This window comes from Gadus macrocephalus, chromosome 17 (genome assembly GCF_031168955.1).
Source record: "Gadus macrocephalus chromosome 17, ASM3116895v1".
Classification (NCBI taxonomy): domain Eukaryota; kingdom Metazoa; phylum Chordata; class Actinopteri; order Gadiformes; family Gadidae; genus Gadus; species Gadus macrocephalus.
This window is the reverse complement of record NC_082398.1, coordinates 3,008,349-3,022,914: the sequence shown is the minus strand read 5'-3', so window position 1 is coordinate 3,022,914 and position 14,566 is coordinate 3,008,349. Positions and strand designations below refer to the sequence as shown.

General features: G+C 49.7%; 1 protein-coding gene across 1 annotated transcript in view; it reads right to left on the bottom strand.

Annotated features, from left to right (window-relative positions):
• Positions 1–14,566, bottom strand: part of LOC132445713 (phospholipid-transporting ATPase ABCA1) — a 119,075-nt gene that overhangs the window by 99,257 nt on the left and 5,252 nt on the right. Inside the window, exons 4-6 of the mRNA XM_060035830.1 lie at positions 12,748–12,945; positions 7,370–7,575; positions 6,093–6,266 (exon numbers count right to left, since the gene is read on the bottom strand). Coding sequence (XP_059891813.1) covers positions 6,093–6,266; positions 7,370–7,575; positions 12,748–12,945 — 578 coding nt within the window. The remainder of the gene's footprint in view (positions 1–6,092; positions 6,267–7,369; positions 7,576–12,747; positions 12,946–14,566) is intronic.

Here is a 14,566-nt window from a genome sequence, read left to right as displayed (position 1 = left end):
TTACAAGCGTTACAAGAGGGTCTTTTTAGCAGAGCGTACGCAACGCTCGTTGCGTTCCCATAAATATGTCTTTCGCTATCTCTTTTTTTTTTCTTTAATCAGCGCTGCTACAAAATCCTTCAAACTGAAGTCCTATTGCTTCACCGTTCATATTCTCCACAAAGAGAGAGTGCCCTGGATCCCCCTGAGTGTTTACATAAAAGACTAGAGCCTTATAAACGACCCGATTAGACAAAGCGTTTCAAGGGCAACGCAAACAAAAACGGCAACGAACGTCTGGCCCGCAGGAGTCAGACAAGAAGTTCACGGGGGAACATTGGAGCGCTAACAAGGAGGGATCATTGATTTTCCGAGGACACTTCCAGCCGACCTAGTGGGACGGACATTAACCTGCGCCGAGGAAGCGGGGGGTGAGCCGCAGGAATGGATTGGTTAACACGCGTTTAAGAGGACTTTAACGCAAACGCTCGCTCGCTCCCTTCCCCAATCATTAACACCGCCAGAAGAAAGTTGAGGCTAAAAACATCAGAGAAAAACATTGCACTTCAAAAAGAAAAACCATTAACACCCCCCCCCCCCCCCCCCCCCCCCAACACACACATCTCCTCCCCCCCGCCAAAAAAGCCTCCTAAATTTGCCCGGCGTTAACCAAAGTGGTCAATAAAAACCGACCGACAAAACACATTGTATAAATAACTCTGGGGCCATTAGCTCCATGCTGGAGCCTTCCTTTTTTTCCCCTCCTTCATCTGAATTTCACAACGCCGCCCCGAGGTGCCCATTGTCTTCCAAATCGAACGGTAAATATGGCCGCCGACGCCGCCAGTCCAAACGCTACCCCCACCACCCCCTTCCCCCCTCCCTTAGCATCTCCCTATCGTCTGAATGGCTGATGTGCGTGAGACTGCCGGAGAGTTAACTTCCATTGACTCACCACACGGAGAGAAAAGGCTGTTGGGGGGTTTGGTGGTAGTGGGAGTTGTGGAGAAGGGGGGGGGGGTGTCTTGCGTATCTGTCATGCACACCACGTCTGACACGGACAACCTTGCCCGCGGCAGATGCTCTTGAATTATACATTCCCCTGATCGATCAAAAGGTGCTCAAGTAATAGGACTCCTCGCGGCGGCGGCCCCGTCCCGCCGATCCCGTTACACGCCGGGACCTAAGTTTAGGGGATGGGGACGGCAGAGGGAGCGGGGGGAGGCGGGGGGAGGCGGGGGGGGGGGGCATGACTTCTAACTAGGAGAGAGCCCCTCTGGTGGAGGCCGGGGTAATTTCAGCCCTGGTAAACAAATCTGTCTCTCGTCTCGTTCATAAATTGAACCGCTCCGTAATCTGACCTCCCGGTGGCTTGAATATTGGAGCTAATAGTTACAATGACCAATTACTGTATGGCAATAATATTTGAATTTAGGGCATTAAGCAGACGCTCCAATCTAAAATCGATTTACAATAAGTGCATTTGTCAGAAGAAAGTGAAAGAACAAAACGTCGCTGCGGTTACATCAAGGATGTTCATCAAGCAATAACAATTGCTAGGTTAACCCATTCCCCGTATACAACAAGCCTAGCTTGCGTAAGGATATTATAGTGGCTAATAAAAGGAGCCGTAACACATTTGCGGTTTTATATTAGCATTGCCGAACTTGAACCTGCCAACCAATCCGATTCATTGTTTCAGCGCATTACCATTAAACCCCCTTTTTCATGGTACAGGGATTTCTTTTTTGTACATTAACGTTTGAAGTGCTCACTAGCGTCGAAATTAGCATTGGCCGGCGTTCAAATGAAACTGTCAAAACAAGTGAAAGCGCACCGCGGCGAATCCTGGGTGGTAGAACGCCATCCATAATGGAGGGCCGTCTATTATACATAAAACATAAAGCCTGGCACAGCACGGCAGGTGGGGTTTGAATGGCTGCTTAACGTACAAAAAGACAAAACGCAGACAATGAAAAACATCGGTGCCCCCCCCCCCCTAAACCCCCCATCCTCATTTGCCAGACTGATGACTGGAGCGATCGGCATCGACACACACAACCCTTAGCGGTCGTATGAGGGGGGAAGGTTACGATGATGAACCGCGTGCAATAAACCATACTTTATCACGGGGATTTCATCCCGGTTTACCTTTTTCAGCGCATCATGGAATTAGCGTACAGGACATCGTTTATCACAGGTCGTTACAGATACGCTTCAAAAGAAAGCCTTGTCTTATTTTCCAACGGGAGTTGATGTGTGTGCGGGTGTGATGCCTTGGCTCCTGGCCTCACCCACGGGGCCCGTCTCTCTCGGAGCCCAACAGATGGGTCGGTGCACGAGAAAAGATGTCGGCCCTGATTGAGGTAAGGGCAGGGCGTCGACCAATAGGACGGCTTGATCTTCTTATCAGGGTCAGAAGAAGAAGAAGAAGAAGAAGAAGAAGAAGAAGAAGAAGAAGAAAAAATGCCCAGGACGTAGGCAGGGTCACCTTCTTATCGGCAGCCGTCATCGCCAATTGACTGCCGATTGCGATGTGCGATGACAAGCGAAAAAGACTAAAACACTTTTCTTATCTTTGGGCTTTGTTTGGAGGAAGCGCAGACAGGTCAGCGGAGGGCGCAGAGGCCCGAGCAAGGCAGGGAGCGGGTCAAGCGCGGTGTGTTGCGTACGAAAGGAAATAAAAGGGTGGGCGATGGGAAATAAATAAATAAAAAGACGGGACCGATTCGGAGGCTGTGCTCAAGTGCGTCGTTCACTTCGGAGCGGGGGGTCAGTGTTGATGTTTAGCGGAGGAAATGTCCACTTACGACCGGAGCTAAATGAGGGCAATGGACTGCTAAATAGGGTGCTGGAGAGGAGTGTGTGTATGGGGGGGGGGGGGGTTCTCTGTGTGTGTTGGTGTGTGTGTGTGTGTGTGTGTTTCTGTGTGTGTGTGTGTGTGTGTGTGTGTGTGTGTGTGTGTGTGTGTGTGTGTGTGTGTGTGTGTGTGTGTGTGTGTTTCTGTGTGTGTGTGTGTGTGTGTGTGTGTGTGTGTGTGTGTGTGTGTGTGTGTGTGTGTATTTATGTGTGTGTGTGTGTGTCTGTGTGTTTCTGTGTGTTTGAGCGAGCGTGTGTGTGTTTGAGCGGGTGTGTGTGTGAGCGTTTGCGCAACTGCTCGAGCTTACTACAGAAGACCTTGCGTTGTCTTCCCTTCATACTGCAGGACCTATATTCTCACAGGTATGTATCAAATATCAGGTGGAAAGTACGCAGCGTTCATGTCTACTGCTTATTTTGGATTTCTCAGCTGAGTTCTATCCATCGTAACCATGCATCAATTACGATTTGAGTGTCTATCGCAAACCATGCCCGTCCTAAAACAACGAATTCCTTCGGGTCAAAACCCCCATGTCAGCTACAAAATCATCACAGAGCCCTTCTGTCTGTCCGTCTGGCCCCCACTACCACCCTCCAACCCCCCACCCAAGAGAGCAGCCCCCCACCCAAGAGAGCAGCCCCCCCCCCCCCCCCCCCCCCCACCTATTCGATTTTTTTTACTACATCCTTCTTTGTCTGATTCCGCTCTCAATTATTTATGAATGGAATAGCGGTTTTCAAGTGTTAATAATTTAGCCCGGGCCCAAATGGAGGGGCCGGGCGGGAGAGTAAATGCTGCAGGGACCTGGGGAGATTCCTTTATGGACGCCATTCATCTCCGGTAATTATTCATTCGTTATCTACGGGAAAAGAGACACGAAAGCCGGAGCGTCGGGATACGAGACGTGCCGTCATTGTCTTGTTTCTGATAATTAGGAATACTGTTGTTATTCATGTGACTGCTACCGCTATGTAAAGTTGAACCTGGGAAGACGATGAAAACCACTCGGGAACGCCAGGGCGTTTTTCAGAAATTTTTCGGATTTTCGGAGACCAATTTTCGGAGACGATTGTCGGAGACGGCGTGCTATCATATCACACGTGATATTCCGATGTATCTTCCGTCACTTACCTCAGCCACATTCCCACATTCACACCACACTACCCAACTTCCCGATGCGTCCGTGTCTTGTGAACCGAAAGCAAACAACACAGTACACCTGGTGACATCATCACACACACACACACACACACACACACACGCACACACACAATATGTAATCAGTTGAACGTGATCCGACCGAAAAAGAAAACACACACAACTTGCTGCTCAGCCTCTCGCCCTCACTGAGAGGGCTCGGCGGGAGCGTGAAACAAAACACTTATCATGGGCCAGCGGAGGATTATTTATAGAGAAGTAATGATGTTAGAGGGACAAATCAATAAAACCATTACTGTCAATGCGAGCCGAATGCCAACAACGTGTGTTCCTGCAGGTTAATGTCTCCATGGCAACGGCGTACTCAGGAAGGTAGGGCTCCATTACCGTTTTAAAAAGCACCACGCATATTAAAACACGCACGCGCACGCACACGCACACGCACACACACGCGCGGTCAACAAAAGTTGAAACCATTTCTTTGCTTCCTCTACTTGTTTCCGGATTGTTAAGTTAAGATGTTATGGTATATAAATCTATATATTTGACCTGTCGAGTGCTGCGTTGTGTTCTTGCGGGGGATTGGGGCCGTCTGCTGTAATTATTTCTTGATTGCGTTCGGAGCTCAACATTTTCATTTCATTAATGAAAGTCCTAATGATGCAGGGAGGAGGAGAGCGCTCCAGCTCTCGGCTAGGCACTGCCTGCTGCTGCTGCTGCTGCTGCTGCTTTGCAGTTTTCTGTCGGAGGCTCTGTCCCCTGGTGGTGGGGGGGGCGGAAGGGGTGGGCTACCATGTGACCCCGAAGACCCCCGTAACAAGACAGCAGCACTGATGGCAGAGGTGCCTTGGCGACACGATCAAAAGTGAGACGACAGATATTGAAAAGAAGGGGGGGGGGGGGTATGTTATTGTTTGTCTGAGGGGAAAGGCACGCACATCCTTAGATGTTAATCTTTAATAATTTAGAGTGCTTCAAACACGCTGAGACCTCCTGTAGTTGGAGCGGGATCAATATTCTTTTGTTTTACTCTTTCAATCTCCCGGTCTTTGTTGCTTTTTCGCTGTTGCGTCGGCTTCGATTTTGTGTTTGGCTACTAGCGCTATAAGAGTATAATTATTTTTTCCCAAGAGTGAGGCGTGTGTTGCTGTTATTTACTTCCTTTATGACGGGCATGACATAAAAAATGAGTCCTTAGCCCAAGTTAAGGAGTTCAAGTACCTCGGGGTCTTGTTCGCGAGTGAGGGTACTATGGAACCTGAGATTGGCCGGAGAATCGGAGCAGCGGGGGCGGTATTGCGTTCGCTTTACCGCACCGTTGTGACGAAAAGAGAGCTGAGCCGCAAGGCAAAGCTCTCGATCTACCGGTCGATCTTCGTTCCTATCCTCACCTATGGTCATGAGGGCTGGGTGATGACCGAAAGGACGAGATCGCGGGTACAAGCGGCCGAGATGAGTTTTCTCAGAAGGGTGGTTGGCGTCTCCCTTAGGGATAGGGTGAGAAGCTCAGCCATCCGTGAGGAACTCGGATTAGAGCCGCTGCTCCTTTACTTAGAAAGGAGTCAGCTGAGGTGGTTCGGGCATCTGGTAAGGATGCCCACTGGGCGCCTTCCTTGGGAGGTGTTTCAGGCACGTCCAGTGGGGAGGAGACCTCGGGGAAGACCCAGGACTAGGTGGAGAGATTATATCTCAACACTGGCCTGGGAACGCCTCGGGATCCCCCCGTCAATGTGGCCCGGGAAAGGGAAGTCTGGGGCCCCCTGCTTGAGCTGCTCCCCCCGCGACCCGACCCCGGATAAGCGGAAGAAAATGAGATGAGATGAGAGATGACATAAAAAATACAGAAAATACCAAAAACGACGGAATGGGCAGATAAGGAATAAAAGAAGCGAATGGGCCCCAGTTTCTTTTTACGCTTCCACAGGGAAATATGAAAACAAAGGGCCGACGTGACGAGCAGATGAGACCACGACTCAGGCCGCTGGTGGACGGGTTGAAATGGAATCCGACTCCCCGGTGCCTCTTGGACACAACGTCTGATCACCGCCGCCGACAAAAGCGCTTTCATCTCCCCTTTGCTGTTGGCGGTACTCACCCGTCGTTGACGTAGCAGGGGTACGGCATCTGCTGAGCGTACACGCCGACCAGCGGCGTGCTGCCGTGGGCGCGGGCAACGCCCGAGTCCAACATGTCCTGCAGGTAGGCGAAGCCGCCCCAGATGTAGCGTAGGTCGTTGAAGATGTTGTCCTTTGCCCCCGGCGACCACGACCTGGCAAGGTGGAGCAAGGTCAGGAGGTGAAGGACGGTTCTGAGTCGTAATCACACGTTTACACATGTTTACACACACACACACACACACACACACACATTGTTAAGACACAGAAGATAAGTACATAAAGTACATTCACTGACTCTTAATCATACACACACACACGCACACACACACACACACACACACACACACAAACACACACATCGTTAAGACACAAAAGATAAGTACGTAAAGTACATTTACTGACTCTTAATCACACACACACACACACACACACACATTGTTAAGACACAGAAGATAAGTACATAAAGTACATTCACTGACTCTTAATCATACACACACACACACACACACACATCGTTAAGACACAAAAGATAAGTACGTAAAGTACATTTACTGACTCTTAATCACACACACACGCGCGCGCACACGCGCGAGCGCGCCTACTCGGTTGCACATGCGCACCAACACATGCACAAGCACAGACACACACATGCAGGTTCGAGCACAAACACACAGACGCTCACAAACAAAGACACACATATACTCTCGCACAAACATAGGGATGATAATACCCAATGCACGGTCATCAACCTTGTATCGCACACAATCTGATCCACCACATTATCACACACATAATGGTAAGAAGCACACGCAAAGTACATTCAAGGATCAGTGTTGTCAAATGATTGCTACCCTTGGTTCAGAGAGCAGATGCATGCATTTTCTTGCTCAACGTTTGACCAGGTTGCACGTATAAAATGACTTGCATTCCAAACAGGACCAACGGCCCGAGAGATTAGCGGTTCACATCCTTGGATCAACGTTGGAACTGACCGTTTAGCCCCAGGCGCAACACAAGTTACTCCGAGGTCAGGTTTGTAAGTTCAGGTCTCAAACTGTTTATACTGTCCGTGTGTGAGCACACAGAAACGTGTGTGAGACTCAGATCGGTCTCAACAAAAAGTAAATAAAACAAAAAATCTTCAAGGTCAACAGTTCACGGGGAAGGAGAAGTTAAGTTCTGAAATGAAATTCTGATCAATAAGAAAAATAAAAAAAATAAAAAAATCACTCCTTATTAATTTGGATTGTCATACCTCCGCTTGACTACGTCTGTGCGCTCCACCTCGTCGATATCCATGCGGATGGTGTACTGGACGTAGGCGGGCAGCTGGGTGGTGTTGGGGGGGAGGTTTTCAAACACCACCCCAGCCCAGAAGTGCTCCTCCTCCAGCAGCTCCAGGGCTCGACTCACCAGCTGCTGCTCAGTGGAGGCCGGCTCAAACTTGTTCAGGTCCAGGCACTGTCCAGGGAGGCGCACACACACACACACACACACACACACACACACACACACACACACACACAAAGAGGGATACACACACACGCGCACACAGGGAGACATACACACACAAAGAGGGATACACACAAATGCACACACACACACACACAAAGAGGAATACACAAACACGCACTTACCCACACAAAGAGGGAGAGCCACACACGCACCGGCACACAAAGAGAGAGAGACACACACACACACACACACACACACACACACACGCGCAAGAAGAACACCCATTAGGGTTTGGCAAAAACAAAACAATTAATTTTGGATTAGAACGTTGTTATGCAGTTGCTGTTTTGCCGTTCAAATCTATACGAGAGAAGTTCGGCTCGACCTTTAACGAGCAGTTAAAGTAATTTTTCCTAGGGCTATCATACACTTATTTGACACATTGAGTAACTGTCTGCAGCAACGACTCGCCACCGGAAATGGTTTACAGGCAAAACGTTGGGGGCTGTTGTTGACTCCTGCGGACAGAGCCACGACACACAAACACAGACGCAATCGAGGCCAGCTAATGTTCATCTCGCAACCGCTTCCGGCCCCGCGGTGTCGGCCCCCCTATGCATCATGGGTAGCTAACGAGCAGGCGGTATGGGGTTGAGGCCACGGCTGACAGGCGGGTCACACGTCTCGCTGTCGTCTCTGTTTTGCCATCAGGCCTTCCCCTACCGATGTCTTAGTGCACCTAAAGAAAAGCCAATTCCCAAGCTAAAAACCTTCCCCCTGTGAAAGTAGTTGGTCGGTGTAGTCGACCTGGATTTGTTAATAATTGATATGCTCTGATTGGACGAGTGATTACAGTCAACATTTATCACAGGGTTGCCGTGGTAGACAGATTAATTACCAGACAAACTATTTGTCTGTATAAATCATTTTAAACATTCGGTGAAATGCTGCCTTGAAACGTATCGCCGGTGGAAGGAATTATCAGTGTGTCACTATCAGTGCATACGTACGTGTGTGTGTGTGTGTGTGTGTGTGTGTGTGTGTGTGTGTGTGTGTGTGTGTGTGTGTGTGTGTGTGTGTGTGTGCATGCATGATGCCTCATTTTTGATTTGTTTAATAATAAATCAATCGATGAAACCCGCGGCTCAGCACTAATTAGTTACTTTGAGCACAGCGGGCTCTGATGCAACAGGAAGTGAGGAAATTAAGATTGAGAGGGACTCACTGAGCTCCCAGAGTCCCAGAGTCCCAGAGTCTAGTCTGGGCTCCCGGTCCTGGACTAGCAGACAAACTATTTGTCTGTATAAATCATTTTAAACATTCGGTGAAATGCTGCCTTGAAACGTATCGCCGGTGGAAGGAATTATCAGTGTGTCACTATCAGTGCACACGTACGTACGTACGTACGTACGTACGTGTGCACTGATAGTGACACACTGATCACTGATAGTGACACTGATAGTGCACTGATAGTGACACAGTGACACACTGATTGAAACGTATCGCCGGTGGAAGGAATTATCAGTGTGTCACTATCAGTGCACACGTACGTACGTGTACGTGTGTGTGTGTGTGTGTGTGTGTGTGTGTGTGTGTGTGCATGCATGATGCCTCATTTTTGATTTGTTTAATAATAAATCAATCGATGAAACCTGCGGCTCAGCACCAATTAGTTACTTTGAGCACAGCGGGCTCTGATGCAACAGGAAGTGAGGAAATTAAGATTGAGAGGGACTCACTGAGCTCCCAGAGTCCCAGAGTCCCCCCCCCCTACCCCCCCTGCCCCCCACCCCCTAAGCAGATCTGGCAGAAGAACAGACATTGCCAAACATTTATTCATAAAAAACATGTTGAATGCATCTCAGGATATTTTTAAGGGGTCCTATTTTACCACCAGGTGTGAGTGTGATCAGCCATTACAAGCAGTTTCAAAATCCCTGTGACAGGCGGGTGTGTCCACCAAGATGAATGATTGAAAGATAAGCCTACCAGTTGTTACATTCCACTGGGCAAGCTGGTCGACTGATCTAATGTCACACCTGATGGTAAAATAGGGCCCATTTTTATTCTTTTCTTTTTTTAGAATTTACTGCTAAAAAAATAGTACTTAGCCCTGTGTAGCGTCTTAACCTAGCTATTTATGCTGTATACGGGGAAGGGGTTAACCTTACAATTTCTAGTGCTTGGCACTTGGTTCTATGAACATGCTTACAGTACCGACAGCGTTATATTGTTGTTTCTCTTTCTTCTGACAAATGTACGTGTAACTGTAAATCGCTTAACTCGATAAAAGCTAAATGCCCTAGATGTAAACGTAAATGTACTGCTAGTCTTTATGCGGCCCCTTTGATCCAAAGCCAGGTGAATTGAGCTACATGTACAGCCACACTTCACATGCATCTGAAAAGAACCCCGCTATCCCCCACCATCATAATGACATGTGATTAAGGATAATGGAGGACGGCTGTTAAGCATCTTGCTCAAAGACGTCCACAGATTAGGCGACAGGCATTAGGGATGCAACCTAGTTAGCTCGGAGTCAAGCGTAGTTGCCACGACGATATCCTGGCCCCGCTGTTTGCCATTCATAACTCATAAGCCAGACATTTTCCCGCCCAGAGTCCTACTAAGGCACTGGTTTATGTCTGAAGTGGGTTTCATCACCGGGCACCAGCCCAACCTGATCCCTGGAGGTGTGGTCTAGTCTGCGACGAACGGTCGATCCATCAGAACGACGGGGTGACCACTTAGGCCTCACTAGTTCTGGAATCCCATCGCGGCTTCCATCCCATCCGAACCCAGAACAGCGTCGCAGCAGAGCTCAGCTAAGCCCGGCTTTCCGGGACCACCCCCCCCCCGACCAAACCCGTCCAAACCCAGTGGGCGAACCGGCTTGGCTCCCCCTAAGACAGATGTCCCGGCCCCTGATCCCCATCTGAGCCCCCCGGTGTTGTGGCGGGCGGCGAGCGTCCAGACGCCCGAGCCCTGAGCCTGACACTGTGGCCGAACTCCATGGGTAAGAGGGGCCAGGGGGGGGTGGGGGGGGGGGGGGGGGGGGGGTAGCACTTGAAATCATGAAATCATCATCACTGGTGGTGACCACTTTGGCCTCACTAGCTACCGACGACTCATCCCGGCTTCCAGCAACAAACAGAGTTGCCGCAGAGCTAAGCTAAGCCCGGCTTTCCAGGACCCCCCCGACCGAACCCCCTCGGTACCCAGTGGGTAGCCGGTACATCATGCACAAAAGTCGCTGCGGAAGTTATTGCGACGAAACCGCGGGAAAAATTAGAAGACGTCCATTTTTGTACATGATTTATTTTGTAAACATAATTTGTGTTGAAATAACGTCAATAATTACCGTAACAAATACAAGGAAATACTTTTGTTTTGAGAATTCTTTCCGCGTCGATGCTGCGGCCTGGCGCCCCCGTCACCACGCCGACAGCTGTCCCGGTCATCCGATCGACATCCAACCCCCCCCGGTGTTGGGGAGGCTGGCGTCCAGACGCTCCAGCCCTGAGCCTGACCGCCACGGCCGAGCTCCCAGCGCAAGGGGCTCCGGGCGTGTGGGCCGCCGTCGGCAGCCGTCGGCGGCATGATGAGATTAGCGGGTCGATGTCCCGGGCGCGTGATGAACACATGTACCGCGTGTCGGCCCACGTGCGCCCGGGGGCCGGAGGCGGAGGCCGGAGGCGGCGACGTTCCAGGAATAGCGCTGAATCGATTGAGTGCGGAGCCCAGCGGTGGCGACGAGTTAGCCCATGCAGCCGTGTGGGTCTGTTAGGCAGTTCTTATCCCCCAGATCAATTAATTTACCATGCAGCCATTTAACCCACGCTTTTAGTCCAGAGAGACATACTGGGATATTTTATATTACATTATGTTATATATTGCTTTAAGGGTCTTATCGTTGACACCCGGGTTGGAACCCAAAACCCTTTTCGTCTGGATTTAGTGTCATAAGAATGCTTCTGATTCCATCTTTATTATTAACTAGCAGACCCCTCATCCATTGGATATACCAATCGATATACGTAGCGATTCATGGCTATACAAATACTGAATCAAATAAAGAAGAAATGCGGTGTGTGTTCCAGTGTAAGCGGCTCTCTGCAGCTTGAAAGAGATGGAGGACAGATGGGAAGGCTGTTCCATTTTGTCACACATGCATACAGTATGAGCTCACGCATTTGTGCACTGGCCAGCCGAGGGGATTGGACACTGCTGTCCGCTCCGACTAGAACTCCCAATATCCCTTCGACACGTTCTCTTGATTAAATATTGAAACACATGATTTGAGCGATTTTTGTGTCAAAGTGCAATGGGTTACTATCAGCACCTGTCCGTACCGAACGAGGCCTTAAAAGAATATCGTCCCTGGAAAACGGATCGATAGATCAATGCGGACAAATGATGTTTGCCTGCCTGAATACAGATGCTCTTCTGTCACATGAGCTTCACGCCAACACACACACACATGCCGCGCGCGTGATGTCACTGGGGATATCGATTGGTCAGTGGAGTGTATCGCCGGTTCAATGCTTAATCATGCAGACCAGTATTTTGCGCCGTGCTATTCTGCTTCTGAGCTAGGTTACAGGCTTCCACTGCCGAGGCCGAAGTTCATTGTTACAGCCCAAACCCTTACAAACGAGTGTAGTCATTTTTTTATTAATTTTTTCAAATCTGACACCCCTGCCCTAAACAACAACCAGTAACCCTGCGTGGAGGGCACACCAGTCCATCATTTATCTGGCGTATTTTTAGCCAGTGGCCACTCAAAGCGCTTTACAATATACGCTTTCAATATACATTCACCCATTCACACACACATTCGGACAGCGACGGCGGGGTCAGCCATGCAAGGCGACAGCCAGCCTGTCGGGAGCAGTTAGGCTAAGGCGCCTCGCTCAGGCACGCCTCTACACTCCGCCAGGAGGAGCCGGGGATCGAACTAGCCACCTCCCCGGTTACCAGCCAACCTGCCCCACCGGCACTAACCTCTGGGCAAAACATCACCCAGCAACCCCTCGACGGTTTCTGGTTGATGTTCTGCTCAGGGGTTAGGGCCTTCCAGAGGACGAGCTGAGCCAACCCCCACACCCCACACCCCACAAACCCCCGACCCTCCACACCCCCCCAAAACAAAAACACAACAAACGACCCCGGACTCACCCCGAGCAGCTGGGAGAACATGGCCGCCGCCTGGCCCGCGGCTCGGTACACGTCGCGCCAGTCGGACTGCGGCCCCCCTGGCGGCCGCTCCTGCGGGGGTCCGTTGTACAGGAAGCCGGCGATGAGCGCGGAGGTCAGGCCGGTGCCGTTGAGCTGCTGGTCCAGGAAGGCGGCGAACACCGGGTTCTCCAGGGACACCTGGAGGTCAAGGTCAAGCCAAAAGTGAAACACAAAGAGAAGAACCGAAATTTCATTCTAACCTGTTTCTGACCCGCGGTGCATTAAGTATAAAGGATCAAATGGAATTTGGTAAAAGGAAGTAAAACAAGATAATAAATATAGTAATGTTTACAATAAATAAATTCTAAATTTGGTCGGAGACAAAGGAACACAAAAACAAACATTAAATAGCAGAATAGAATAGAATAGAATGCTCTTTATTGTCATTGCCCATGGTACAGGGAAATTTAAATCTCAGCCAGATGGTGCGACTCACAACACAATTTTGAATATATATGCAATATATGAAATATATGTATAACAAATAAAGATTAAATATATAAATAACAAATAAAGATGAAATATACAGATAAATAAGAATAGCAGCTGAGGTCAACGGTATCGCACAGTAGTGTTTTTTGTAGTACAAATGGTACATTCACAATGTTCTTGTAAAATGGGCGCTAGTTGAATGTGAATGTATCAAAACGTTTTTGCATTGTTTTGCATTGTTCAGTTCACTCATGGCTACGGTGTAGAAGCTGTCTCTGAGTCTGTCTGTGCGAGGATGATGACAGGGTTTTGTTTTGTGGTAATATAGTTTGCTTGAGTCATGGTAGTGGATTCACAGTCTACGAAGGCAGTGTCTGTGTGTCGACATTTGTGTGATAGTCGCTGTATCTGTGCGTGCTGACGTGCCCGTGTGTCTGCACATCAGTGCATGTGTGCGTGCCTTCGTCTATGGATGTGTGTGTGCGTGCTTGCATGTGTGCGTGTCACGTGTGTGATCTGCCCAAGGAGGCCCCGGTCACAACGGGCTTGGAATTGGTGTGTGTGTTTACCTGCATGTGTCTGTGCAGCACTGCATGTGTGCGAATGCTTACATGCCCCTTGCGTCTGTTCATGAGCATTGCCACACGCGCACGCAGGCGTGCGTGTGTGCCCCTCTGTCTGTCTGTGTGCGTGCATGCGTACATTCGCGTGTGTCTGTGAGTGTGCATTGTCACGTGCGCGCATGTACGTGGGTGTGTGTGTGAGTGCACGTGCATGTGTGTGCGTGTGCATGTGTGATGGGCCGGGAGTACATGACGTGGGGGATGCAGTCATTCTGGGATGTTCTCGCTGCTACATCGCCGCGCGGGGCTCATGTATAACAATGCGCACGCACACACACACACACACGCAGACAAACACACACACACAATCAAGCAGACAAACACAATCAAGCAGACACACACACATCCACGCACACACACACACACAATCAAGCAGACACACAAACACACACAATAAAGCAGACACACACAAAATCACACACACACAATCAAGCAGACACACGCAAACACACACATACATAATGGGAGACAATGGCACACAAATACATTCTGGCAGCGTTTCCGCGACGATTTCCCGCCCTCTTCTCATTGGACGGCTGTGAGGGGATGTTTACGCTGCGTCTCCCGGCGAGTGCTGCCAATACATCAAGCTCCCTAATTGTCCTCATCACGCAAAGAGTTAATCAGGAGGATATGCTAATCTATATGCAAATATCACCTTGATATCCCAGCACAACACCGAGCCTGTGAGAGTGTGTTTACAC